This window comes from Pleuronectes platessa, chromosome 10, assembly GCF_947347685.1.
Source record: "Pleuronectes platessa chromosome 10, fPlePla1.1, whole genome shotgun sequence".
Lineage (NCBI taxonomy): Eukaryota > Metazoa > Chordata > Actinopteri > Pleuronectiformes > Pleuronectidae > Pleuronectes > Pleuronectes platessa.
In genome coordinates, this window is record NC_070635.1 from 16,008,278 (window position 1) to 16,036,211 (window position 27,934).

The 27,934-nt window shown below is 41.6% G+C and overlaps 2 protein-coding genes across 2 annotated transcripts in view; both read left to right on the plus strand.

Annotated features, from left to right (window-relative positions):
- Positions 1-463: 463 nt before the first annotated feature.
- Positions 464-13,210, plus strand: LOC128448916 (transcription factor E2F3). The gene is made up of 8 exons (XM_053431776.1): positions 464-1,007; positions 2,965-3,085; positions 4,419-4,549; positions 4,685-4,773; positions 6,364-6,522; positions 6,932-7,046; positions 8,293-8,434; positions 9,259-13,210. The coding sequence occupies exons 1-8, from the start codon at positions 726-728 to the stop codon at positions 9,549-9,551; spliced, it is 1,332 nt and encodes a 443-aa protein (XP_053287751.1). The 5' UTR covers positions 464-725; the 3' UTR covers positions 9,552-13,210.
- A 3,860-nt stretch (positions 13,211-17,070) lies between these two features.
- The window catches only part of cdkal1 (CDK5 regulatory subunit associated protein 1-like 1), a 236,898-nt gene continuing 226,034 nt past the window's right edge, over positions 17,071-27,934 (plus strand). Inside the window, exons 1-3 of the mRNA XM_053431777.1 lie at positions 17,071-17,220; positions 19,331-19,494; positions 19,849-19,961. Of these exons, the coding sequence (XP_053287752.1) occupies positions 19,337-19,494; positions 19,849-19,961 (271 nt within the window). The 5' untranslated portion in view covers positions 17,071-17,220; positions 19,331-19,336. The remainder of the gene's footprint in view (positions 17,221-19,330; positions 19,495-19,848; positions 19,962-27,934) is intronic.

The following is a 27,934-nucleotide window of genomic DNA, read 5'->3' on the forward strand; positions in this document are numbered from 1 at the left end:
AAAATAAATTTGGAAAACTAGGTTTAATGTCCCGTGAGGTGCTAAAATACCCGAAGCTGCTTCTCTTGTAAACTTTAGAATAGACACATATGTTGTAGCTTTATTTTACTGCATCAGAAGAAAAGCAGACATACATCAAATAATACTAAGCTGATGTAAAGTAGATTATATTTGGAAGTACATCGTGTTTTCTGTTTAGTTGTAGGTTGTTTAATTTACCACTTCACTGTCTGTTGATCAATTGCTCCACCTAGAGCCCTGTCAGAGAACATGCGAGGCGTGACTGGTGACGACGCCTGTTTACAACTGCCAATGAACACGTGGCGCCCTGGATCCTGCGCCACCATTGGTCTGCGTGGCACCAAAGTGGGTGGAGACCGGTTTCGATACCGCCAATAGCGCGTGGCATGCTAATTCTGTTTGAAAATTTCCCGGGAAATCTGAGTTTCGCGGGAGGGCTCTTGAGCGCGTAAACCGTATCCCTTCATTCATCAGGCCGTTTCCTGAAGCCATTTCTGGACGGGAGAAACGAGAGTTGCGCTACTTTTTAATCCGTTGCATCTGCCTAAATGCACGTTCTTAAAGAAAAATACTTGACAGAAGTCGATGGATCAGACTTCCAGCTTCACTTCGGTCTGATTATTTTTGAAATTATTGCGGCGGATTAGCGGCCACACGGGCTCGAAAGTACGGAGACGAGAAAGGGGTTACCCCGAGTACGCAAGATGAGAAGAGGGCTCTCCTCGGCTCCGGACAAAGTGATTTTAGCGGGGGTCGGGGGCTCTGCTCTGGACAATAATATCATTTTAACCACGCTCTCGGATCGTTTAAACCCGGGACAAGCCAACGCGACGTACTTCCAAATAATCACCACCTCACCGCCTTGCAACGTTACACAGACATCAAATGTGTGTTTATCCGAGCCGCAGATAAACAACATTTACACAACTCCACAACAGGCTGCAGCAAACGGAGGGGGACAACGACCGGCTCTGGGGAGACCGCCGGTAATAATCTCTAAACACAGCTCGTTTGAAAACCTTAGCTTGCTACTAGTAGCCACGAAACACGGCTGAAGGTTAGCCGGCTAGCTTAGCCGAGCTTGTTGTCTTCGGGCAGCTAACGCTACTAGCTACTTAGCCAGGGCATTCCCACGACTCAGCCCCAGCGCGGCGGCTAACTAACCACCGCTAGCTGAGTTACCAGACTGGGCTGGTGGAGTGGTTCGTCGGCTTCATGGAGGCGAACGGGCGAGTTTGAGTTAGTTTGTGAGGACGCGGTGCTGTCATGTAATAGCGTGCTAGGCTAACTTCATGGTGCCTGTTTGAGTGCGCTTAACCCCGGCAGGCAGATGGAAACATTGGTAAGAGATGAGTAACGTTAGCGGTGGCCTAGTGGCTGCTTTCGTTTTGGGGGGTTGGGGGGGATTTGTTGGGCAGCTCAGCTCCCAGTTAGCTCATTTGTCTCGCTTAATACCAACACACGAGGGGCTAAAGTTCCACAGCTAAACATTGACCCTAGCTTTGGAGCAACTGGGCAGATATTCCTCCCAGTCGTCCCCTGAAGATGCGAGCCAAACTTGGATGAAGCTTGGAGAAATGTGTTAGCTCCCCCATGCTAGTCGCTGTGTAGATTATCAGAGGACAACATTAACCCTCGTTGTCGCCCTTGACCTTAATTTTTTGCACGGATGTCTCGTGTCCCTTCTCTTCTGTGAATAAAGTGCCAACGCTGTGGTGCCTTTCCTGCAAAAAGTAAAGTGAAACTTGACTTAGTTGGCTTTTTTTTGGTGCTGCTGCACGTTTCCTGTAATCTCAACGTGCACAAACTACACAGGAATAGTTTTATCAGAACTCTGGGTGTTGGTTGTTTTTTGTTTGGTTTGTTTGTTTCATCTCTAATGAACTAAAGCAGAATGTCATCTCAGGCTGGAGCCATGAGCAGGCAGGGGGTGAGGGGAGCTGCTTGCTGATATAAAATGGCTGACATTTTGGCTGTCAACAGAGGACATATTATTTCCTTTATATCAGGTCCACACCAAGGTTTAACCACGACTGAAACTATATACCTACTGCGGGTCAACTGACTTCTCATCTACCAGGGGTTTAGAGGGAGATGCAGTAAAGCAGCACTCTGAAACTGGGGTGTTGCTAAAAGACACTAAAACAGGGTGGATTCTTGTCAACACATGCATCTTAATGGTTGAGGTTTATAATTAATCACCAAGACACCACCATGTAACAGTGATGATGACCAGAAGCCATTTTATACTGGCTATAGGAAACTTATTCAGTGTTTCACTAAATAAACAGTAAATCGTTGGTTCAACAGTGTTTGTCGTCCATCAATTGCTACATAAAGGATCCAGGATGTTGACCATGTTGTTAAATAGGCTCATACATGTTAGATTCATGTGTTTAAGTGTACTACTGAGTCTGAGACAATGGATAAATTTGGTTTAGTCATGGTAAGCTGGGAAATTTGCTGAAGTGAGTTTGTAGTCATTTTCTGGAACTTGTTAAACACTGGTGATCCATAACTTTGTGATGACTATAGACGTCAGATGAACCATAAGCTCACACGTGGCCGTTCAGCTTCCATTGTGAGTGCTATCACCACCTTCGTCCCTCAACGTGGAAAAGAAGAAATCAAAAGCGGGTTTTTTACGACATCAGATGTGTGTGTGACACGGTGTTCCAAAAGATACCGTTGAATTTTGATGAAAAACTTCTAATGTCCTGGCGGATTTGATCTTGTCCTCATGGTTCCTACTAGTTATAGGAAAGTTAATGGAAAGACTGCAAACATGCCGCCTCTGTTATACTTGCATTGATTTATGTTCTATCCATTATAGACATTGAAGATAGAGTCAAAGCTATAGTCTACATTGTTATCTGTGAGGACCCATCAGATGAAGGCGAGAACCTAAATACCTGCTTTTAACCATTTCTTTTGACTTTCTAGGCAAAAAGGCGGTTGGCGCTCGATGATTCAGATCACCAGTACCAGTCAGAAACAACCAGAACTCCCAGAAGCCGAGGAGCGGCAGCAGCGACCAATGGAGGAAGGTTAAAGACACCAAGAAGTAAGAAGCTATAACAATATGAAATATAATAACTAGCCAATATTCACAGCACAGTGATTCAGGGTTATCCTGTGGGAGAAGTGGACCACACCAGTCTTTATACACAGTGACAGGCTCGTTGCGGCTGCTTTGCACAGTTTTTTCAAATAAAATGGATTCACACTTAGCTGAACATGAGTGTAGACATCAACAAGATTTAAAGAACCAGTTCATTCTCCATTTTTGCAGCATCAGCACTTTTTCTTGTGGTTCATTGTTCCCGGTTTTAGTTTAAGTCTGAGAACAAATTGTATCACATGTGAGTCGCACGAAAAAAGTAAAGTCTCCGTGGTGTCTAAATTATGTTATATACCAGATAGGACAATTTAAATGTAATCACTTAAATCTCACAGAAGAAATTGGTTTGTTCCAGAAAAGCCACTGGAGCTGAAATGAACACACAGATTAGAAAATTGTTGTTTGTCTCTCTGTGTAAACAAAGTTTGGCCACAACATAAAACTCTCATGAACCCTCAATGGGGGAAAAACAGACATGAAATAAATCTTTTCAGGCCTCTACCTCCTGTACAGTTTACTGAAGTTGGATATTATTGGGAAAAAAGAAACTTTGCACCCTAGTTGCTGTGTTCATGTTGCGTGGTCAGCCACTATATTGCAATAATGTTAGATATCATCGACTCCAGCCACAGGATGTTGTGGAGATAGAGGTCAGGGGGCTGCTGTGACCCCTGTGCTCCTCTCAAGTACTGTAACTGTTGAATGAGAGGAAATGATGATATCAGCTCATAGCTACCGATAACAAAATACACAAACAGCTGGTAAGGATCCGAACGTTATACTTTACTTAAAATGTTTCCAGCTGGCAATTTGCACAATCTCAAGTCCCAGTCTGTTGCTTGAACTGTCGTGCAGCCTTTGTTCCCCTTTTCATGTAAGTCACACATCCTCAGCTGATTGCGGCTGATTGAGTCATTTGCCTCCGCCATTTCCTGACGGGGAAAAAGAAAAAAACAATATGACCCCATTTTGTTTTCCGAACATTATGATGTGTTTTAGGTATTAAATGTTTCACCGGGATCTGGGACATAAACTGCAACGTTATTAAACGTACTTCCTAAGAGTTGAAACTACAAAGTTGGGTTTGTTTATACTTATTTCTGATGTCTCTTGAGATTATGAGAATCCTCAGATATGACTCAATCAGATTTCTCCTGACTTCATGAGAACCTTTGAGTTTGAATTTGTCTGCTTAAATTAAATATAAAGTTAAATGATGTTAAACATTGTCCGTCTTCTCTGTTTCCCTTTGCCTGCTTCCTCTTCTTCGTCTCAGCACCCAAATCTCCCCCAGAGAAGACGCGGTACGACACCTCCCTGGGCCTTCTAACAAAGAAGTTTGTGGACCTCCTTGCTCAGTCTTCCGATGGCGTCTTGGACCTCAACCTCGCTGCTGAAACCTTACAGGTATTTTTGATCTCTTAATGTTTCCTCTGCGTGCATTGGATGAGAAAATGGGTTCTATCATGGATACGGTTTTGTTCTTAATTTAGTTGTTTATTTACTCGATTAAATAAAAAACTACTTCGTCTCTACTTTCAGGTTCAGAAGAGGCGGCTTTATGATATCACCAATGTACTCGAGGGCATTCACCTCATCAAGAAGAAATCAAAGAACAACATTCAGTGGATGTAAGTGGTCATTTTCTCTCAATTGGTCGTGTTCAGTACATTTGGAATTATCATCTTTTTCGGAAGACGTTTTTTCTTACCCACAAAAATTGGGAAGAAATGTGAGTACATGATGTGACAACTCTTCTGGTTCCTCTGTGTTTTCTTCCTCCACCTTTCTTGTTATTCATACTGTGTCTCCTTCCTTTCCTGCCATCATAATCATGACCAGGCCGACTCTCACCAGGGTCAGCTCTGTGGCATGGTGCACCAATATCAGAAAAGTATCACAACCCCCTATAAGATAGATCTACTGGAAACAATTTCTAGTTTCAATCTTGTGAAATTAGATCAAAAAATGTACCTCAGGGATAGACAAGACATTTTTTTGGCGCCCATTTTAGAAGATCAGAGAAGCCACACTCCCCTGCATGAGCCGCACCTGTACCGATTCCCGGTCTTGTCTACTCACGTCCTGCACTTAACAGAATAAAAGACAGGGGAGATTCAAACGTTTTCAACCCGTTTCAAAATAAACGCACTCAAGCATTTCTCTTGACTGAATCCATTCATTTGCATTTCGGGAAAAGTTTGCATGACTGGTTGATGCAGGACTTCATACTATAGAGTCCTGGTATTTGGTTGCCTACATGGACCTACTTTTATTTGAGGAAATCCTGTAGTCGTACCAGAAACTTCAAGTAAGCACAGAACCTGTGTGAATAAGAGGCGCGTACTACATGCAGCAGATCAGCGACACAGCCCTCATGCACTGCAAATGCACCCTGTGTGGCCTCGGGCATTAATGAAAGCTTGGTCTCGCACTTGTATATCTAAAAGCTGTATCCTCAAACATTACAGCAGTCCTGTGCAGAGAGTTTGATCAAAAAGCTTTACACGTGTTTTATGTCACAACCTATAAACTGAGCAGAATGTGTCAGCTTTGCAGTTTAAAGGATAGTTTTTCTTGGGTTGATGTGTTCTGAATGGTTTTGGCCAGTAAACAGCTTTGGCGTGTTCCTTGGTCTTCAGAGAACAGGCGAGCAGGTGGCTGCGTGCAAGCTTTCGCCACATCATGTAGTTTGGGTATAAGGATACTGTGCCACAATCTGCTCAAGTAGAGCAAAGTTAATTATATCTTCATCTGTCCATTTATCCCTGAGAGCACACGATGACTAGGAATAGGCCATAAAGCATCCTTGAAAGTATTAAGTGTAGTAGGTGAACCCCGAATACTTTTAGTATATCGTATCTCTAGTTTCTTTTACTTAAGGCCTAGTGTTGATTTTCCCTTCATTGGTTCATTGATTAATTCCCTGTATTAGTCACTTAACCTGCAGATGTCCATAGCTGAATATTTGAGTGGATTTTCTCTTGAATGACTGTGTAATGACAAAGCATTTAACAGTTAAATATATTTTGAATTGCTCTTATTTTATGACCCACAACAGTTTTGGTACTTCGACATTCTTCATTGTTAGTTGTGTCCTGCGAGACGATAAACTAAGGAAAATATTCCCCTGTAGACAATACTGTTTTTAAGACCCATGAGTAAAAAAGGTTCTACATGTGTTTTTAATTTGCTGTGTTTCAATCTTCTCTCACCTTTAGGGGCTGCAGTCTGTTAGAGGTCGAGGGAGCGTTGAGCCAGAGACAGCGGCTGACCACAGAGGTTTCTGCGCTGGGAGAAGAAGAACAGAGGCTCGAACAACTCATCCAGAGATGCAGCCTGGATATGAGACACATGAGCGACTCGCAGAGCAACCAGAAATATCCTTTTGTCTTAGTTTCCATGGTATCAGAAATTTAAAAATGACCGTAGTTACTTCAGATACCTCATTTTTTATTAATGGCCTGTGATAAGATCTCATGATTCTGTAGGTAGATATCAGCTTACGGGACCCCATGAAATATTTTTCGGCTCGCCACTTGCCCTTTGAGATGAATTGGGAAATGTGAATATCGCTTATGCAAATAATATCAGATTGATTGCCACATAAAGAAACTTTTATTTTTTACAGTGGAATGATTCATCCAAGTCCCACCAGCATGTGCAGAACCAGTTTGGATAGTTGCCGTCTCATAGTGAACATATTGGGGCATGTGTACACACATTGATTCAGTATTAGTATCAACATGTGCTCACGTTGTGGTGTTACTTCTTTAACCAAGTCTTCACATATGCCTATGTAACATACCAAGACATGAAGCAGCTGGGAAACCTCAAAGATCAGACTGTTATTGTTGTGAAAGCGCCAACAGACACCAAACTAGAAGTACCAGACCCTGATGAGGTGTGTATACACGAACATTGCACAAAAACATTCCAAACAAAGGCAGTTTGTCCTTGATGGCATTCCTTGTACGTGTTCACTCCTCATCTGACCCATGTCTTGTATTTCATTGAAAGGAACAGTTTGTTTGTCTGACCCTTTTGTTAGGGTTTTGTTTGTCTGAGTTTTAACCTTCCACCAGGTGTTGTAATGTGTGTGGGACATGCTTGTCTGAAAAAATTAATCTGCCTCCTGGTTTTTAACATTGTGAGGTGCATGGATCGCCATGCTTCCAGGCTTTATACTAAGAAGAAAGATGTGTCTTTGACTGAACTCGAGCACATAAGCTGCTCTCAGACATGAACCGAACTCCGCCATCCTCTGCACAGGGTGTATGTGTGAACACAAATGTCAGAGTGAGAGCCTCCGCAGTTTCCGTAGACTTTCTCCGCCTTGCTAGTGTACTGTCAGCAGAAATTCTGCAGAAGTCAATGTGAGAACAGTGCAGTAGATCCCCCCCCTGGATTCACAGAGAGTGAGTGGGGGAACGCGACAGACACACAAAGAAACAAATATCTGTGGCTGAAAAAGTGGTGTCACTCGCGTAGTAGATTTAAAGAGAGTTTGTGCTGATACGAGTTGGTGTCAATGTGCAGTTAACCAAAATCAGAAAAGGAATTACTCTGTACATCCTTCCTCTGTCAGCCGCAACACTACTCACCTGAATCCTGCGGAGAATTTGTTGTGAATGGTCAGACCCCCCCCCCCTCCCCCCGATATGTTTTGTATGTGTGAAAGGAAACTGCCAGAAAGTCAAGACCCAATTTTACAGAGTTCCACCACAGGACATTTCTGAAAACAGGGAACACGGGCATCACATTTTGAAACTGGGAAAGATAGTAAAACCTTTATTTCTGTATCTTTTGATTGCAAGGTGGTATCTAAATAAAAAAAATAAAAATGGACAGCGCAAGTTTGGGGAAGTTAAGTTCCCCCTTACAGAGTGGGTGTTGCTGATTTGGTTTTACAAGACATTGGAGCATGACGTCTCAGTATCTAAAGCTGTTGCAGGGTCTATAACAAAATTGCTGTCGCAGTTTGCACAGTTTTGTGGATCAGTTACTATGTGCATACCTCTGAGGACCATGTGGAAACCAGACTCCATTTTCTAACCCTTCAAGCATCTGTCTTTCCATCATATCAAGTGCACTTCTGTCAGTTTTCTAACTTGAACTCAAGGATCTGTAAATATATCTTTCCCCTCCAGAGTTTGTCCGTCCATCTGACAAGCACCAAAGGTCCTATCGAAGTCCTGCTGTGTCCAGATGAGGAGAATGACCCCAGGAGTCCTGTAAAAAATGGAAACACAGACATCAACGGGAACTCTCCTTTTCTCAAAGTCCTTCAAGGTTTGTTTCAGATCAACATAGGCAGTTAGCTGTGTTTTACAAGCTGAGGTTTGTTAGACTTGACTACATCTGCCTCAATGTGTCAGTGGTCAGTTTTTTATATACATTATAGAGAATTTTATTTATTTATAAGCAAGATAGTTGGTGAGAATTTGTCTGTGGCATATGGGCAGCGTTTCCTACAGTATTTATTTCGGACTCACTCCGATTAGTGTTTTCTGTGTTGCTCAGCACAGGGTCCTTTTTAAGGCATGATTTTAAGTCATGGTTGTTAAAGTCACGTTAACATTGAGCTTAGTGTGTAACGGAGTTTAATCATTAGTTATTGATTATTCTAACTTGACATATTGGCAATATACCACTTTGGTCTAGTGTTGCTAGATTATCAATCTGGGTATTGACAAAGCCTTTAGGTGTCGTCATCTGTATCAAATTTAATGACAGACTAAACAACCAGTACTGTGGCTATAAGGGAGAATTAATACATTTTCTAACCCTAGTACTAAAATGTGTTGGGACAGTCTTGCTTGCTTGTAAAGTCTGACAATAAGCAAGTTGAAGTTAATCCACTGATGCCAGTCTTGCTGTTTGGCAATTGCTCGGCCATGGCTATCTAAACTGGCTGGTTAACAATTGGATCCAAACTGTTAAATAATCAACTTGCTTGTATCCATGCGACTGTTCATTCACTAGTACAACCAAACAAACTGTCTGTGTTACACCCAGACGTCAAATTTGGTTTCTAGTGCAACAAGCATTATGACACATTAAATCTCATGGCCCTGTAAAGATGATCACCTGTTGACTCCATTTTCATCTCACAGATCCCAGCTGCACGGCCAATTCTCCCGGCAACACCCTGGTTCCACCTTCCTCAACCTCAGCAGTCTCTGTGACGACTCTGTCCCCCATTTCGTCCCCTTACACCAGTCTCCTCCAGCAGACAGAAGACCAGATCCCTGCCTCCTTGGGGCCTTTCTTGAATCTCGGGCCCCCGCTTCTGGACCAAGAGGACTACCTTTTAAGTTTGGGAGACGACCGGGGGATTAGTGATTTTTTCGAAGCCTATGACTTTGATAAAATACCCTCCTGCCTGGATGACCTCCTGTGCAGCTAGCATTGGCTGACAGTAATTCAGATGAAGCGCATGCGAGTGAGGTGGAGAAAAGTGAGGGTTTTTGATGCCTGTGACTGACTGTGTAGTTAAAGGAAGCCAATTTTAAATAGATGGGAGAGGAAGCGACGAGCACCCTTTTCAGTCCCGGTGGGAGGAAACGCCATGTTCTCTTATGGTCTGCGAGATGAACAGCCTTGAAGCATTTCACACGAAGACACGACTGATCAGTGTGCAGACATATCCATTAATCCAGGTCTCAGGCTATGTAAGGCCTCCAGTGTAGCTGAGCATTGGTGGACATCTTAAAGCCTTTTCTGTCTGGTTAAGCATAAACAGCGAGGGGAAGGATTTCCACCTTGCTTTGTTGTCTGAGGTTCACGTCACTGTACCGAGAGGAGTTTGAAAATACCCCCACATTACCTGGCATTAACACACATTCTCTGTGACTGGGCTTAGCATCTATGCCCCTGAGGTGCATTTACAATCGGTTAAACACTCTGAACCTTTGGTAAAACCCTCTCAAGAAGATGAAAACTGTGTTTACTGTTAAAGGATGCTGCATCTGAGGATTTGTCAGGCTTGTAAATCTGTGTTTTGGCAACGAGAGAATGTTGTTAGTTCCCACTGATGCATCTTTTGTCAGTTTTCCAAATTCTTCCTGTTAATCCATCCTGAGATGTAACCGCAAGTTTAAAATGTGTTAATGTCAAGTGTATTGGCGCAGAAGAGATGCTAAAGAAATCTAATGATTGGATCTGTGATTGACTGCTCATACTGTTGGCTGTTTGAAAGGCATTTCTCATTGTTCGAATGTAGACAATTTTAGAGGTTAAAATAAATATGAAATGGAAAATGGGGCAATTCTGGTGCGAATCATCCATGTAACGGTTGTTTATTTACCTTTGGGTTAGGCCGGGTTAGGCTTTGGTCCCCTCTCGTGACCGACACGTGTCAGGATGGTTCTGATGTACTTTAAATCTCTATTTAGAGTGGTATGAGGGACTGTGTTTGGTGTGCCTCAGGTAAATTTTCAAATTTAAACTGTAAAAAAAAAAGCTATGGTATGTGCGGCCTAAATGCTCTTAATGAAGACGAGCATGCAGTCTTTTATTTTTTTAAACCTGAAGCCCTGATCAGCCGTACACCTGCTGATCGATTGGCCATCCTGCAATGACAAATGAAAACGTTGAACAAAGAGATTTCTAACCTTGCATAACAGAGGCCAAAAAAGCCCTCCCTCCTGGGTAGATTTGGATTAAACAAAAACACCTGATGTACAAACTTGAAAATCGTTCTTAAGTCGTCCATCCTTATCCCTATTTGTGAATTCATTACCGAAACTCCCTCTTTCTCGCTTCTTCTCACACGTTCCTGCCATAGTAATCAGAAGCTGCTATAACAAAAACTTCCCTTAAAGCCTCCTAAGTTAGACTGTTTGCTGTGAAATTACACTGTGGTTTGAGCTTATCACAAACATTTGACTTTGAACCACTTGATGCACACGCTGCCCACTCAGTGTGGACTGAAAGCAGTGTAGGAAAGAGGACAGGTGAGTATTAGTCTTTTTAGGTTTAGTAAGTGTTGAATTTTAATGGATTTTAATACTGTAGAATTATCTAATTATATCATGGTCACCTAAGAAGCTGCCACTAAATTAGGCTTGATTGAAGGGCTCTTTTCACCATTTCAAATTCAGTGCCGCAAAGTCTTGGTAACATATTGGGGGCTTGGTGAAGTAGGAACTGAAAGGATGTGATTAATTTGTTTCTCCCTATAGGTATGAGGAGAACTGTTGCTTTTCACGTCTAATAGCTTCTTGCGTTTGACACCATCCCCGGTAATAACAGAAAACAAACATCTTGTGTGAAACCCTTGGCTTTTAGCCGCAGGACCTATCGCTGCCGTTTGTAACTCCTCCCCGACCTGATTGATATGCGCTCGAGTACTTTGCGTATGCAGCATGTGTGAGTCAACGTCTAAAGATTGAGCTTGCTGAAGAGTAAGCCTGCCATGTGTAAATTGATGTACAGTTTTCTAAATTTTTCAGTGCACAAGGTACTGTAGGCTACCTCTCACTTAATGTTTGACTATAGTAATAGGGTGTAGAGGTAAATGCCATAGTGTGTTGGAGTGTTTGAATTCCCCCTTTGTCATGGAAACGACATTATTTTGATTTTGTGATATGGGATATTACATCGCACTTTGGTCTTTTGAGGTGTGCAAGATTCCACTCATGCCCGATGTAGTAATGAGAATGCCTTTGCTCTTAAAACGGCCTCTTGCTGTCACATCTTAAATTTGAAAACTGGGATGCACATTTGATAAATGGTTAAGTGGAAAAATGTATTGCAATATTTCTTTTGGTTGTGTTTATTTGGATGTTTTCAATAAGTTTTTTTGCATCTCATTGACCTAATGGATAAGATTTACACATTAAATAATGCAGGTATTTCTTCAAAGTTAGCATATCATCCCTTTTAAGAGACATAGCCTGTGTGTGTTTATACACCACTGAACCAGGATCGGTTTCCTGGTCGCCCATTGCTGATGTGTGAAGGGAGCTTTGCTTCTGTGACACTGTGTGTCCGTTTTACTTTCAGAATGATGTGAGGGAGTCTGACTAACCTTTCCTATTTTTGGGGCTTTTCTGCCATTTTCACTTTCAGAATTTTGAAGCCTGTCAAAAGAAGTAGTTTCTTTACTAGTAAAGCTGAACCGTATCCATGCATTTGAGGAGAAAACACGGTTTCTTAGTCTGCAGAACTTTATGAAGTTTGTGCCCCTATCATACGTGACTGAAATTGGACTTCAACACACAGAAATGCTGTGGTTCACAAAACATTTTCCTATAGGCATATTTATATCTGTATTTTATATCTATTTATGGAAAAGTCTAATTTGTTTCCCCAGTTTGGCCCACTAACCATATTTCTTGCTATTTTCTCAGTCCCTTTACATCAGGAATGAGATTTTCCTCCATCAATTAAAAGCGACCAGAATCTGGTCATAATATTTTACCCACTTTTATGTGATGGAAACATGAAATTGGGAGATTGTACCTTTCCACTGGTTTAGCATGGAATGTTAAAAGATTGTAATGCACTGCTAATTAAATGCGTTATGGGTGTCCCTTAAAATGACATTTCCAATATGCGATTCTGATGTGTGATTAGACCTTGCAGAAAGTTATCGTTAGGCTAAACGGTCAACTATAGTCCAGATTGTAACAGCATTGTTATTCCTGCTATTTTTCTTATGGCTATTCTTAAGCTGTTACCAAATACAATAGACTGATCCATGAATATTCTGTTATGGTTAAGTGAAAAGTTAACGGTTTGCTGGGAAAGAATTGACTGTAAAATTGTAATATTGATGCCTGTTTCCACTAATTACGAAAAAGAAAAAAAGCAAGCTGTAATATCGCATTACATTTTCTTTTTGCAATCTGAAGGCATGGGTGAAAGTATCTGTGTGCAGTTGAATGTTAAACTAATTTGATGTTTTTGACGTGTGTTCAGTTATATAAACGGTTTCTTTAACATCTGTTCAAATGCGGAATATGAGTTGTATTTGTTGCCGGGGGGAGGGTGAAATGGATTTGTTTTTGTACTTTGGGCGTTTGTAATTGAAAAATTTGAATAAAGAATATAAATAAGGAATTCAAACTTTGTTTCCGATTTGTCTTTACTGTGCAAATGTTTTTGCTGACAGACAGTGAGGCCCTATTGAAATTGTAAGGATTAATATAAATATAATATTAAAACCATTTGCAGATAGTGGCTTGTTGAGTACATTTGTATTCTTTTATAAATCTTGATGTATTCTGGTCGTACATCAACTTGCCCTTGAAGGATATTAAAGATTTTCTTTTATGGACAACTTTAGTTAATCACAAGCTGCACAAACCAAGCTAAAGCAGCAGAGGAACCCAGCAGCCAGCAGGGGGCAGCCTCAGGACATCACAGCAGACAGTGATTCTTGTAAGGCGTCCGAAGACAAGGTTGGAAAAGAACTGGGTTATTCTCTAACAATAGGTTTTTAAAGTGTTGAATCATCCAGTATCTAAAAGGCAAAAATATAAAAGTAACTTTTAAGTAAGGTTGTCAAATATATGTAGTAAAGTAGAAACTGTTTTCTCTGAAGTGTTTATCAAAAGCAGCATAAAATGACACGGACACACATACATGATAATTTGTCCATCTTATGAGTGTGCTTAGTTCCTCACAGCAAGCATCAGGCAGTGTGGCCTAGTTGGTAGAGCGTCCGTTCTCCCACAAGAAGGATCCGGGTTTGTATCCCACATCTTCCCTTCTTTAAGTTGGAAATATATTGATCTCTTAACATTGGTAGGATTTCACTTATTAATTGCAAAATATCTTACACTATGTAAATTTAACTTAATTAAATATAAAAATAGGGAAAAAATTGAATTGGAAAAAAAACCAAAAAAAACTGCGCGCGCAATTTCTGCGCAATAGGCTTCTGCGCAGCAAGTGTGCAGTGGGTTTCTGCGCAGGATGTGCGCAGTGGGCTTATGCGCAGATGTGCGCAGTGGGTTTCTGCGCAGGATGTGCGCAGTGGGCTTCTGCGCAGCATATGCGCAGTAGGCTTCTGCGCAGGATGTGCGCAATGGGCTTCTGTGCAGATGTGCGCAGTAGGCTTCTGCGCAGCATGTGCGCAATGGGCTACTGTGCAGATGTGCGCAATGGGCTTCTGCGCAGCATATGCGCAGTAGGCTTCTGCGCAGGATGTGCGCAATGGGCTTCGGCGCAGGATGTGCGCACGCAGTTTTTTTTTTTTTTAATTTAATTTAATTTAATTTAATTTTTAATTACATTTTTTTATATTTAATTTTTCATCATCATCATCATTTCTTTGCGCTGGTTCAGGGGTAAATGATGTTGATCTTCACAGGAGATTATGTGCGTGTGTCTGGCCGCGGAGCTTCCTGGTTCTTCCCGGCACTACGCTGCCGCGAACAGCCAAAGTATTTAACATGGGCGAGGAAAGGAAGCGGACCGCTTTTCGCAGCGCTTCTACCTCCGGTGCGTCCCCGGGGTTAAGAGAATGGTGGTGTGACTTAATGTATTGTTTTACATTGCATGTGTCACGTCATGAGAAATCCGTCTCCTATGTCGCCTGTACCAGGAGCCCCCCTGTCACTGGTTATCTTCGCTCGCTGTCTGGCCGGTAACCAGCCGTCTGGCCGGTAACCAGTCGTCCGGACCGCTCCGTGAATAAGGAGGAGGAGATGTTTCTTTACTTGGAATGCGGCCACTCTATTTCTCGGATATACAGCAGGAGCAACACTGGCATCACCTCCAGTTGGTCCGTCACTTCTCGTTATACACAGACTTTTAGCAGTTTCGGAATGACGGACGGATCGGACGGACCCTTTTTGATTTATAGTTCTACGAGCCTTTTTGTTGTGAAAACAATTCACCGCCAGAACAGTAGATGGCGAAACGGAAGTCGAGCTTAGACAAGCCTACCTCATGAGGTATATAGAAGAAGTCCACGCTGGTTTATTTACGTCCTCCCGGCTCCTCACACACAGTGAACGATGGTAACAGAAAAAGGATGTTGATGACGCGACAGTTTTTGCTGAATAAAGTGACACCCAGTGGGTCATAATGCTTATGTTATCGTGTCTTAACGCAGCGGTTCCCCGGTCTTGTTTCCAAACTGCGTTGCTAATTCAACAGCTGCAACAGCTTGAAGCTACACGGAGGCAGCTAGCTCCCCCCAGCTTCCACACACAGTCAGCACGGACAGCCGATACTAGCTACTACCAAGTGTTTGCTTCTAACCTGACGGTGTTTGAGAAACAGTGTCATGAGCCGTGGGATTAAAGTCAGCGGGTTTTTGCGCTGTTCCCACCGCAGTTAGCATGGTGGCTAGCCCGCTATCCCCGTTATCAAAGTTCATTATAACCGTATGTGACCGTACACACATGCTGTAAGTGCTCTAACCAGCCACCGTCAGCCGGACAACGCCGCTGGCTTAACACACTTGTCACATTAATCATAGAGTCGTAGTTGTGATTTTGGTTTATTGTGATGTAGGGAATGGAACAGGAAGTTTCCATTCCGAAATGCTGGCGTTAGCGGACCAATCACAGCCAAGTGCTATCCGTGGGCTGTCCGTCATTTCGACGTATAGTTAGAAAAATGAGCGCGGCACGAAAAGCTCTCCGAGGAGCCTCGGAGAGGCACGGAGAGGGCGTTCCACGTTGGAGAGGGCGGTCCTATCTGTCCGTGTCCGTCAAAACGCAGAAGCATACATTGGCCTTTAGCGTCTTTACCCACAATACCTAGGTGCACTACGTCACACACTACAAACTTTCCTTAAAGGGGCAGGCCATACCTGCAACACAACAGTTCTCGGTCTCATTTACAGATGGCAAGAGAAAGCAGAGAGGGATTTTTAAACACACTCTGATAAAGATTCCGACAGTAAAGGCAAGGGGTAGTGGTGAATAAGGTTTTCTTTAACAAGTTAAGTCTTTCATTCTCACTTTCCACCTTAAAACTATGACATGAACTGAACTATGAATTGAACTGAAACCAGAATTTAAATGGTGAACTATGAACGTGAACTATTCATGTTTACTTGTATGAACTGAACTTTGAACTAGTTCATGAGAGTTTGTGTAATCCCCGACGTAGTTTGGTGATAAATGAACCACAACATTAGCGCCGCTGAAAACATTACGTCGCAACTGGTCCGACTTTCCTAGAAAATAAACAAACAAAAAACTCCGTGATTTCAAAGACTTGTCCAGCTGTTTTCTACGGTGGCCCTGAAAGCTCAACGAACGGCAACTTAAGAAAACACATGCAAGTTGACAAAACACCTGCAAAAAGAGAAAAGCGCTGCAAATACCGGAACGAGCTGCAAATAGAGAAACGCGCAGCAAATACCGTAACGCGCAGCAAAAAGCCAAACGCGCAGCAAGAAGCCAAACGCGCAGCAAGAAGCCAAACGCGCAGCAAGAAGCCAAACGCGCAGCAAGAAGCCAAACGCGCAGCAAGAAGAGGCCACAACACAACGGAAGTGTTTCCAGGGGACAGCTAAAAGTGATGGACACTGCTGCCACAAAAACGTCCAATACACCATAGAAATTCGGTTCCACACAGGGTTCGGCCACCCGCGGCTCTTCGGCCCCTCTGCAGTGGCTGTACAGTACAATGTTGTGCATATGTTTAGCGAACGCTGAACTTAACGAATCAGTTTTCATATTATTAACGTGAACATAACGATGCACGTGAGTGAACGTCACGTACATTTTTTAAATCATCACCGTATCAGGCCATCATGAAATACCAGGAGCGGGCGAGTGTGTGTGTGTGCCTGTTCATTTATGTATTCGAATTGATAATTTGAGTTAGTTTGTTAACACAAATAAATATATGTTGGAAATATACTACTGTTTTTTTATTTATTTAATATGACTATTTTTAATTTCATAAATAATTTTGGCGATGGGTGCGCTTTTTCACACGCCATTAATTTGTCCCTCTTTCCGCACCGTCCCTACGTTCAAGTATGGCGGTTTGAGAGTTGTCTCAATGTTTTGAAGGAGTAAAGACTAAATTGTTTTCATTTTCAGACCACACTAAGCTTAGGAATCCCATTTATCTGAACCAAGAACCACGTTACAACCGAGGTAAGAGACTTTAACAGCGCCTTAACCAGTCTTTCTGCTAAAATTGAAGGGCACGTGGGTAGTGGCTAGCTAGTGAGGCTAGCCATGCTAACCGGTAGCTCGGACACGTTAGACATCAAAATAGGGCTCCAGGTTGTCAAAGAACCGTCAAAATAAACCTGAACACACGTTTCTGGCTTGTATCGGTCAGCGGAAGCTAACGTAAATCACGTAGCGTGTGTGTTCAGCTAGTTTATAGGTGAACGTCGGGTGTAAACAGTGTCAACATTAGCTGGGAAGGTTACTATATCACCAACACAGGCTGGTTAACTTCAGTTTATATCAGAATTAACGGTCCAGACCTACGTATCACCTGTAATAATGTTGTTAGCCTCACGTCCAGCCAATGGCTACAGCAGCAGATGTGATAGAAGCTTATATTTTAGGAGATGCTTGCAAGAAAGTCAAATATTTTTTATAAAACGACAAACACAGCTTATCACAGGTGCTTAGCTGTCATTAGAATGACTAGTTAACTCCATTTGTTTTGATTGCGTCACACACAGAGGTTTAGAGCTCAGAGGTCAGACCTGTGTCCAGCCGGCACTGGACCCATTCATGAGACGGCTGCTCTCCCACTGTCAGTCTGCAGATTCAAACGCTTCTTACAGGAACCAGAGAATGAAACTGTTGTTCACCGAACTGCTGGTCAATCCGCTCACCTTCTACACATCTCTCTATTTGTTGTTCACTAGTGCCTGTTCTAAACCTGCCAGTTGGGAACTGGCTGTTTGCTTTGCCTGAGGTGATGCTGGTAGCACAGTTCTTTAAGAAACCGTAAAATGGACCTGTAGATATTGAGCTGCAGCAAGTAGAGACCTGCTGCTGTACAAAGAGCTGTTCACCTGTTCATTCAAAAGTTCAGTGAAGCTCGACTTTTGTGACTTTTGTTAATACTTGATCTGAAAGGAAGACGTTGTGCTCAATAGAAAATATTGGAGTTCCACTGCAGTCTTTGTCTATAACCTGCCAAATAATAGGAGAAGAGAAACCAGATCGCTTGCCCCCTTAACCAGAAGTTATAATAAAGCAAACATCTGCAACATAAATAAACAATTATAAGTTGCAGGTGAAATATAAACTTTGGCTCCTACATTAATAGTATTAAATGCATTGAGTGTCTAAATTTGAAACTGCACCTCACTGGGCCATTATTAATACTCATGCCAAGTGTGATGCTGATAAGATGAACTGTTTTCATGATATAGGTTCCACGTACTTAAATACAGACACACAGAGAATTATTAAATACATGACTTCAAGTCCATTTATCATGAAGATATTGTGTACTTAACGTATTGTCATGAATTTAATAGAAACCGTTGCATCTTGTTTTTAATGGTCAGTGTGACGCACTGTAGATCTAAAAATATACTTTTTATATAAAAATACACATGAGTAAACCAAATGCACTTTTCAGTTATGTAATAGTTTCCACTGTAATATAGAGCTGCACTGATAAAATGGTTAGTTAGATAAAATAATCTGCATTTCTTTGACAATTGACTCAACTTATTATACGATAAAGAAAACGATTCACTAGTTTAACCTCAAATGTGGAAAATCTGTTGCTTTCGCATGTTCTTTATTTATTGAAATATCTTTCGATTTTGGATCATTTTTCTACACTATAGTGGATGTCGCACAAATTGATAATTTATTCACTGTTTCCTGATGTTTTAGAGACCAGATGACTGATTAAATCGAGATAGTAAACTTCAGACTAATCAGTAATAAAAATATAAGTTACATCTAAAGAAGTTTGATTAATAAATTATTTGTTACACTTACAGTGTTATTGTCATTTAATCTAATGTTGGTAAGCAAGCGTTTTAACAATCACATTTGTCTTCACTAACAAACTCACACTATTTTATTTTACTGACCAGATTTTATATATAAAACAAATGAGAATCAATATACTTAAAGTTATTTTACAACATTACTTTTTATGTTATAACCAGGAAGAAGTTCCTTTGGGAGTCAAAAATCACTTTTTGTTTGAATGTTGACTAACTATATAAGAGACTAGAATAATGCAGCGTTGACCAAAGCTCTGTCTGACTTTCAGAGCATCATGCCGTCCACCTGTGACTCTCTGATTGATGACATCGAAGACATGGTGTCCTCTAGTGACCCCACTCCTCAAGAGAGACTGACTGCAAGAAAGAGCATCATACCAAGGTCCAGGAAGAGAAAAGAGCTTCAGAGCAACGAGGAGCTCCACGCTGACAGGTCAGTGTACTGTTTGATGTTGTAATTGCTGTTATTATCATATCACAAGTCCTGTGATTTGTCTGCTTTACTGTCACACGCCAAAGAACCACACCACCGATTGTTCGGCAGCAGGCCCAACCCTGAGCGGTGTTGGTCTGGTGTTTTGGTCTGCACCAGTATTTGGTAGATGGCTTTTTAATAAGCTTAGAATTAAGTTTTATGTGAAGGCACCGTTATCGTCTCTCCCTCTATATTTAATAATAACAATAGCTGAACGATCACAATCCCCACCATTGTACCTTTCTGTATGTTTTTTTTAATTGCTTTTATCATTTCCCGTTTCATATGACAAAGCACATATTTTATTTTTAGTTTGATCCCTGGGACACAGAAGATCTGGATGAAAACATGGGGCTGCAGTCACAACAGCTCAGATGGAGAGTACATGGCTGGACAGCTGGCTGCCAGTGGATACAAGATGACTGGTAAGAATAGTCTAATTGTAGTGGTTTATAAATACAATCACTGTAATTCATTTAACAACAACATAAAAATCATACTGCTGTTATTCTTATTTACTTAAAAAATATTATTACTTTCTTATGGATGTCATTATTTTTTTTAACCACAAGGGAGCACTCTTGCTCTGTCAGTAAGCTCTACCTTGAATTCTGCCCTGAGTTGAGTTTCCTAGGCTGTTTACTACCATCAACAAACTCAACCAAGCAATTATATTTGCTAAGAAACTGTTTATATAAGGATTTGGACCATGTTTTTTTTCTTTCTGCCAAACCTCAAATATTTGTCTCCCTGCAAATGAGGCTTGATGTTCCCAGTCATTCAAGCACTCATCTGAGAACCAGCCTTATCTGGGGAATTTCCCTGAAAACACTGACCAACATCCATGACCACTTATTTTTTCAATTGGAAATAATATCAGCGCACCTACTATTTTCCAAAATGGTTGTTAAAGTAAAATCAGTCACTGGCAATGTCAGCATTTGGTGTAAATCAAGCCAGTTATATTTTGGCTTTCATAATGAGTGATAAACGATAACATTACTAATATACTTGCCAGTTACTGATCATCAGTTATTTAGACCTAGACTATTATTTATGTTATTGGCAGAAATCTTGATGTTTCTTTCTGATGCTGCTGGAGCATGTTTGAAAGTCTCACTGTAAAACACAGTCTGTCAGACTTGAACACTCTTTTTGATTTGAATATCCATAGACCGATAATCTGCTCTTTTAACTAGTAATATCTGTCAAAGTGTGTTACTTATTAATTAATTTAACATGTTTTAAACTGATATTGAGATTTTGTTTTTGTCTTTAATGATTACGATGATGTTGAAAGTGAGGATGGTTATTATCAGCAGCAGAAGTAACAGTAGTAGTATTAAGTGGTAGGAGTAGTAGTGTTACAGATACAGTTGAAGTACTATATTGCATTGCTGGGCTGTAATGCATCAGAGAGTTGACTGGGTTCAGACTACACATTTTCCAGAGACAGAATAGTTTGTATCAACTCTTAAGGCGTTTCTCTCAGCATGGGGTCTCCTCCGCCATGGAAAGACATTAATCACACATTTAAAAAATGCTGATGTACTCATAAACACCCATATGGCACAGTTCACTCAAAACAGAGGCCTACAGTTTCCCCTCATATCTTGTAGTTTAAACCCTTGATCACTTTATCTTTCCACCTTTCTTTGTTTTCACAGTTGTTCTCGTGTCCCTCGAGCTCCGTTCTGAAACAACCTGTCTCTCTCCCTCCATGCCTCTCCTCACTTTGTTGTCTCACACCCTCCCTTTTGATAGCAGATCCTGTGTTAAAGCATCTGCTAAGGCTTGATGTTTGCTGCGCTACTCGTCTTGTCACAGATCTAATTTGAGTCTATAATTTTGAAGATTGGTGGCAGTTGTCTTTCAGGAAGTGAGTGAGTATGGTGAAAAGCAGCCGCATGTTGTGCTGGAGTTGTTTTCTGCTGGATTTCCATGTGCCTGTCAAAGAATCTGATGACAGTACGTCCCTGGATCCCTCAGCATATAAAAACGCATTCAAAATCGTGTAATAGAAAAATTTGTCAGGTTTAAACTGGCTGTTATGGATACTGATATTTCAAATCTTTGGAAAGGTTTGTTTTTGTCTCATTCGCTTCACTTGAACCATCCAATGACCACACAAAGATCATGGTTCCAGAAAGCGTTGAGAAACATTTACTGTCGCTGTTCAATATAATTCGATTTCTGCACCTGAATATCTGCAGCTGTAAAACAACCTCTCCCACAATCCATCTTACAATACATAAAATTATACAATTCAATAAAAAAAGAATGTCACATTGCCATCATTCTTCCACATTAAACACCACTTTGTGTCTGTATACCTGTAAGAGAGACACTAAAACTGAATAGCAGAGTCTCAAGAAAGTGGGTCACAGTTGAATTAGCTCAGTTTTGATGGCTTTCACGTTGCCTTAGCTTCAGATTTGCATTTGAGTACATTCATTTGCAAGAGGGTTTGATCATGTTTCATTTTATGTTTTGGGGCTTTGGTACTTGTCTGCTTGATGTGTACCTCCTGAGCTTGTAGGTTTACCAGGAATAGTAAATACTTCTGTGATTGATACGGCTCAGTGCTGCAGTGCCGTAACCAAAATGTTTATTGGAACATCTCTAGTCCTTTGTTAATTCAACGTCTTTTAGAATGATTTTTACCTCACTATGTAGATGTGTTGATCTGATAACCTCCCACACTTCATCGTTTTTGTCCTTCATCCTTGCCTTTCTCTTCCTCACACGTCTCTCAAAAAGTGCTGTAATGGTCAGTGTCGCTGCTAAAGCGAAACGATGTCTGTGTCCTCCTTGTCTAATATTTATCTGTCTTCTCCCCGAGTTTGGTTCTTCTGTCTCTTTCTTTCTCCATATCCCTTTTCGTTTATTCTCCTCCTCTACCCCTTCATCTCCTCTCATTCTTTCGAGGCGAATATGTTTTTCACTGTGAGATTTTTGGAAGGGAAAATGATGGCCAGAATCAGGGGAGGTTACACTCAGAGCAGGTGGTGATTGTTTTGAATGGTATGAATGCAATGCAATTTCTAGAATGGCATGAAATTGTTAGGAGGGGAGTGAAGAGACTGGAATAGTCTGGAATGACAAGGACACAAATGGGTTCCTGAAGGATGTGGTGTCTAGTCGTCGGCCAGATTGAACACGAGGACTTTGAGTAATGTTATGTCCTGTTAAAAGAAAATGGTGATATCGTATGAATATCAGAGTGATGCCTCCGTAGCATCTGTCGCTCTGCAGACTGGAGTTTGGACAAAGACCGAGCTTCCAGTGCCTGTGAAAACATGACATCACCCTCTTTCCCCCTCGCTTCCTCCCTGCCTGTTTCTCTCTTTCACACGTCTCCACTCCCTCCATCCCTAACTCTTTCTCAAACCATGACATCACCTGGTGTCGATGTAGTAGCAGTTTTTGCAGTGGCCTGTAGGTGGCAGCCTTGGCTCATGGGTGGAGGGTTTTGTTGAACAGATGCATCGCTGCAGTATCAGGATGAGGTCATTCCTCTATTCTTGTTTATAGTTTTAAAAGGTGAAACTTTTAAACCCACGTGTTCTTTATGAGGTCATTGTTTATTAAGGCTGAATACGTCATTCTTCTGTTGCAGAGCATCCTGACACTATTTTTTTTACGGCATGTAGGACATGGGTATTTATTTATGGTTTATTTATCAAATGCTTAATCTCAGGTGCAGCATCCTTTTGAAAATTTTCACTCATATTTGAATTAAAATGGAAAATACTCCCTTGCTAGTTGATAAATAAGCCATCAGTTCACTTATTAAGTAATATATATATAAAATATTAAATACATTGAGTGAATGTGAACCATGTAAAGAGAAGTCTCTCTGTTCTCATCTCACTTTTTGTCTTGTCTTACCTGTTTTACAGTGAAACAACAACCTGTGTCATTTCTCTCTTCAGGTTTCATTGTCTCCTCACTTGTTTTTGTGGCTGTACTTGCGCCACCTGCCTTGTTATGAGCTTCTGCTGTTCCTGTGTACAACCAAAGAGGGCACTGTTTACCCACGTTTGTATACTTACACAAATGAACCACAATTGTGTAGCAGAGCAATGTGTCAAATAGTGACTTCATAGAAAGACCAGCCCGTGTACACACCCACACACCCACACACACACACACACACACACACACACACCCTTACACCCTTCCTCCATGGAAAGTCACACCAGGATATTTTGATTGTTTTTGGCTGCTCTCCTCCCCTCCCAATCTCCTCTCTGTCAGCCAGCCGCAAACACAGCTATTCAGTTATGATTTTACATACCGGTTAGGCAAAATGACTCCCTGGTACACAGTGTCAGCCAAATGAGGCGTTCTCAGTTCCTGGTTCAGACACAGACGGTTGGAGGATATTGGATTCAGACTGAGGGTGTGAGCCTGTTTAGATAAAATGATACGGGGACTTAATTGTTCAGCAGGTATTACAGGTGTGGGGACAGAGCATGCTGGAGGTGTCGCCCACTGTGTAATGTTATTTGGGAACTAGTGCAGTGCCAGCTCTAATGAATTTTTTTAGATCGATATGAAATTCACCCAAAAAATATTTTGTAATCCCTAAATGCTGAAGAAACATATGGCATAGTTGTAGATTTAATTTAGGTATATTTGCATCAAGGTACATTTTTTGAAATATTTTACATTTCTGGGAATTAAATATAATATTCCTTAATGACAAGATTAAAATTTAGGCAGAAGCAGCATTTAACTGTTACTGGGATCATTTCGCGTTCGTCTTTCACACACTTCTGCTACTCTGTGTGATTGTATTACATCACTGTAGAGTATTCTCACTCTGAGTGTGTGTGTGTACCTCGCATACATCTCATTCATAAAACTGAGTGTGTGAGGACCTTCTGATTGGCTGACTGCGTGCTACGCGACATTACACGCCGCAATATTACAGCCAATGGTAACTTACAATCTTCTCTTTCTCCACCCCTCTCCGTCTCTCTCATACACACATACGTACACACACACACACGTTGCCGCACACAGCCAGCTCACAAACTCTCCTCACACATGGTTGCAGACGTGGTGGGAATTGATATTGTACAGAGAAAGTGTGTGAGAGACGGTTCAGTTTTCGACAGCTGTCATTCTGCAAGAGTAGATGTAATCATCTGGTTTGCGTACGCATGTGAGAGAGACTTACTGTGTGCTCGCTCTGTCTTTACACTGTCTTGCAACAGTGTGTGTGTGTGACGGTCCCACTTCTGCTGATTGAGAGAGCGAAAGGGGTGAAGGGAAAGGCAGCGTTAGGAAAGACGAGAAGCAGAGTCAGTGGGGATGGGAGGAGGATGCAGGGATGAAGGGCAGAGCCGACACAGACACATGCATTTGATGAAGCCAAAATCAGCCGAGGCGATGGTCTTGAAAAAAAAAAAAGGGAACGGATCAGGGAGAGCAGTCGGCTGGCAGGGAAAACAAACTCGATTCTGGCACATCTGCAGAGCCGGGCAGTAGAGAGATGGATATATGGAGAAATGATGGAGTCATGAATGACACTGAGAGGGGAGTAGTTTAAGGAGCTAGAAATGATGGGAGAGACATGAGGAAAGAGAAACGGTGCATTGCAGAAGGAAGTGTGAATGGTCTGGAAATGGAAATAAATCCTGAAACACATCTTTGAGTAAAATAACAAAGAAACAAGGTAAATAACCAACTTGATTAAATGGAATTAACATGACAGAAGTAATCATTTGTAGGATTAAAGAAGTTTTCATCGCTACATGTACATTTCTATTAAATATGTTACACATGATAACCTCGGAGCAGCTGTCTGACAGGTAGACGGGCGGCTAATTATAGATGTGTTACTATTAGTCTGGGAAATTGAGGGTTAAACAAAATTGAGTATTAAAGTTGTCATTGTATTTATATTTTACAAACAGACAAAAACAACTACTGAACGACATTTGACTCTTACTTGTCACACTTTTACTATAGGTTTGAACTGTCAAAAGAACATATCAGGACTTCAGGACATTTATGTATTTATTTATGAATGTGTGGATTTAACCGCAATTTTGTTGAAATATCTGTGGGATAATAAAAATAGTACACACACACACACACTCCCACTCACACTCACACACAGAGCCTTTGAATTGGTTTAAAGGCCACAAATCGACTTATGAGTCCAGGCAGTCGTGTGTAACCATTTAGAGGCCAGGAGATTAGAGTGATCCTTAGCACCGCGCCTTGCGTGTGTATGTGTGTGTGTGTGCACATGCACATGTGTATTTTGGTGATCCTACAAGGTGACCCACATGTAGGCAGCACCCAGCCACCATTTAGAGGCCATGGGATTAGGGACCCCGTCCATTCCTACCTTAAAATTCCCTTGAGAGAAAGAGAAGAAGTAAAACGGGATATCTTGTGGAAAGTAGGGATCACTGCTCAATCTCATCCATTGATTACTCAGAGGAAAGGATTTCTGACAGGACCCAAGATTGACCCGAGGAGAACCACCATTGCAAGAAGAAATTGCATTTGGAATGGAAGACCACGAAATCTGGCTCAGGGATTTATTGGTGTCATCCGTGATATTTTTGCCACATGATTCAAATAAATAAATGCCAAGTTACTAATTGTGTCATAAGCAAATGGGTGAACTGCTTGTTAAAACAACTTGACCTGTGTCTGTTGTCTACATGCCAGATCCCCGCTCGTGATGTATAGAACTATTTTTGCGCAAGGATAGAAAGATCTCCATTTTAACTAGCACTTGTTATATAGTAGTTATATGTGAGACGTAGGAGCAAGGAAAGATAATTATAGACAACTGAAGGAGAAAGCATCCCTTGTTCCTCTGAGAAATAACAAAAACTGATCAAATTGATTCTACAAAGGTTGGCGATTCCTCATACTTGTATCACAAACCTGAGAGAATCAGGGACAGTTGGAGAGGAAGAAGAATAGAAGCAAGAAATGCTGCGTCTTCCCTCCGTCCATTCATTTGTTCACCCACACTTTCACACCTCTAATGAAGAAAGCTAGAGATAAATGAATGTACCCGCTGGAGAGGAGTTTCATTTTGCTGCTTCCCTCCAGAGGAAGGACGCCTATTCCCTATTCCCTGCTGAAGCCAGCCAGCCAGCCAGCCAGCCAGACACTGTTATCCCAGGAATACTGCCTGCATCCCACAGGGATTGTGAATACCCTGAAGGGATATAATGGGAATATCATGGAGGAGATGTGAGTAATGGGATAAGTCAGGAGCTGAGGGAAAATTGTGGGGGTTGAGGGGGGAGGGACTATGAAACAAGGATGATAGGAGGTTGCCTGGGCAGAGGCTGAGAGGTGAAGCCAGATTTCACTCACATCCAGTTTTAAACCTTTGATCAAAGCAGGAACAATGACCCTTAATGGTGACAGAGGTGGCAGAATTGTCACATGCAAGCTTATGGCCCAGGATTGACTATTCAAATATCAGACCAACACCCTTACACCACATAGTAGACTGAAGGAGTCATGTTTTCCCTCTCTTTCGAAAAGTTGCATCAGGTGCCATTTGACAAGACATTTTAACCCCCAGTTAGCTGCTCATCGGGCTATACAACATGCTGGTGCAACACTAGGCAGCTCCTGGTTGTGTGTAGGTAATTTCCAGCAGAATTATGCACCATGACACAAAGCAGCAGTCTTCCCAAACTGGTTTCAAGGACATGACGGTGAGTTCAGTGACCTCCCTAGTCTCCAGATCTGAATCCAGTTGAACAACTTTGGGATGTGGCAGAAGAGGGGATTGGCAGTCTGAATGAGCAGATGGCATATGTGCAGAAAGTAGTGACGCAACCAGGTCAACATGGAGCAGAATTTTGAACAAATTATTCAAACATGCGGTAAATGGACTGTATTTATTTGCAGTTCTTTTTCTATCACATATCATACACACTCTGCTGGCACAGCCGTCAGGGGCAGTTCAGGGTTCACTGTCTTGCCCTAGGAGACTTACACATGTGGACTGGAAAAGCTAAGGGGCGAACCACTGACCTTCTGGTTAATGGACCACCCGCTCTATTCCCCTCTATCCTTCTCATAGATTCTGGAAATACAAATGAAGAAGTGAGTTTGTTTTGAGAGCAAAGGGAAGCCCTATGCAGTATTGTATGGTGTTCAGGAAGTGTATAGAGAGGTAGGTTTAATAGTAAAGATTTCTAATTCATATTAAGTGACCAATTTAATGTTTAGGGCAATAATCAAACATGCATTTAATCTCTTTTGGCTGTATTTATTTTTAAAGTTATCGTAGGAAATGTAAGCATACATACACTGAAGATATTTCAGATTTACAAAAATGTTACCCAAGTATAGTTGTTTCATCAGATGTCCATGTGTAGTGTATACTCCTTGAAACAAA

What these genes read in the sequence shown, in the direction of transcription:
- LOC128448916 (XM_053431776.1), top strand. Translation starts at nt 726, where the DNA reads ATGAGAAGAGGGCTCTCCTCGGCTCCGGACAAAGTGATTTTAGCGGGG. An exon ending in CGGCTCTGGGGAGACCGCCG is followed by an intron (nt 1,008 to 2,964) that starts GTAATAATCTCT and finishes TTGACTTTCTAG; the next exon opens with GCAAAAAGGCGGTTGGCGCT. An exon ending in TTTTCTCAAAGTCCTTCAAG is followed by an intron (nt 8,435 to 9,258) that starts GTTTGTTTCAGA and finishes TTCATCTCACAG; the next exon opens with ATCCCAGCTGCACGGCCAAT.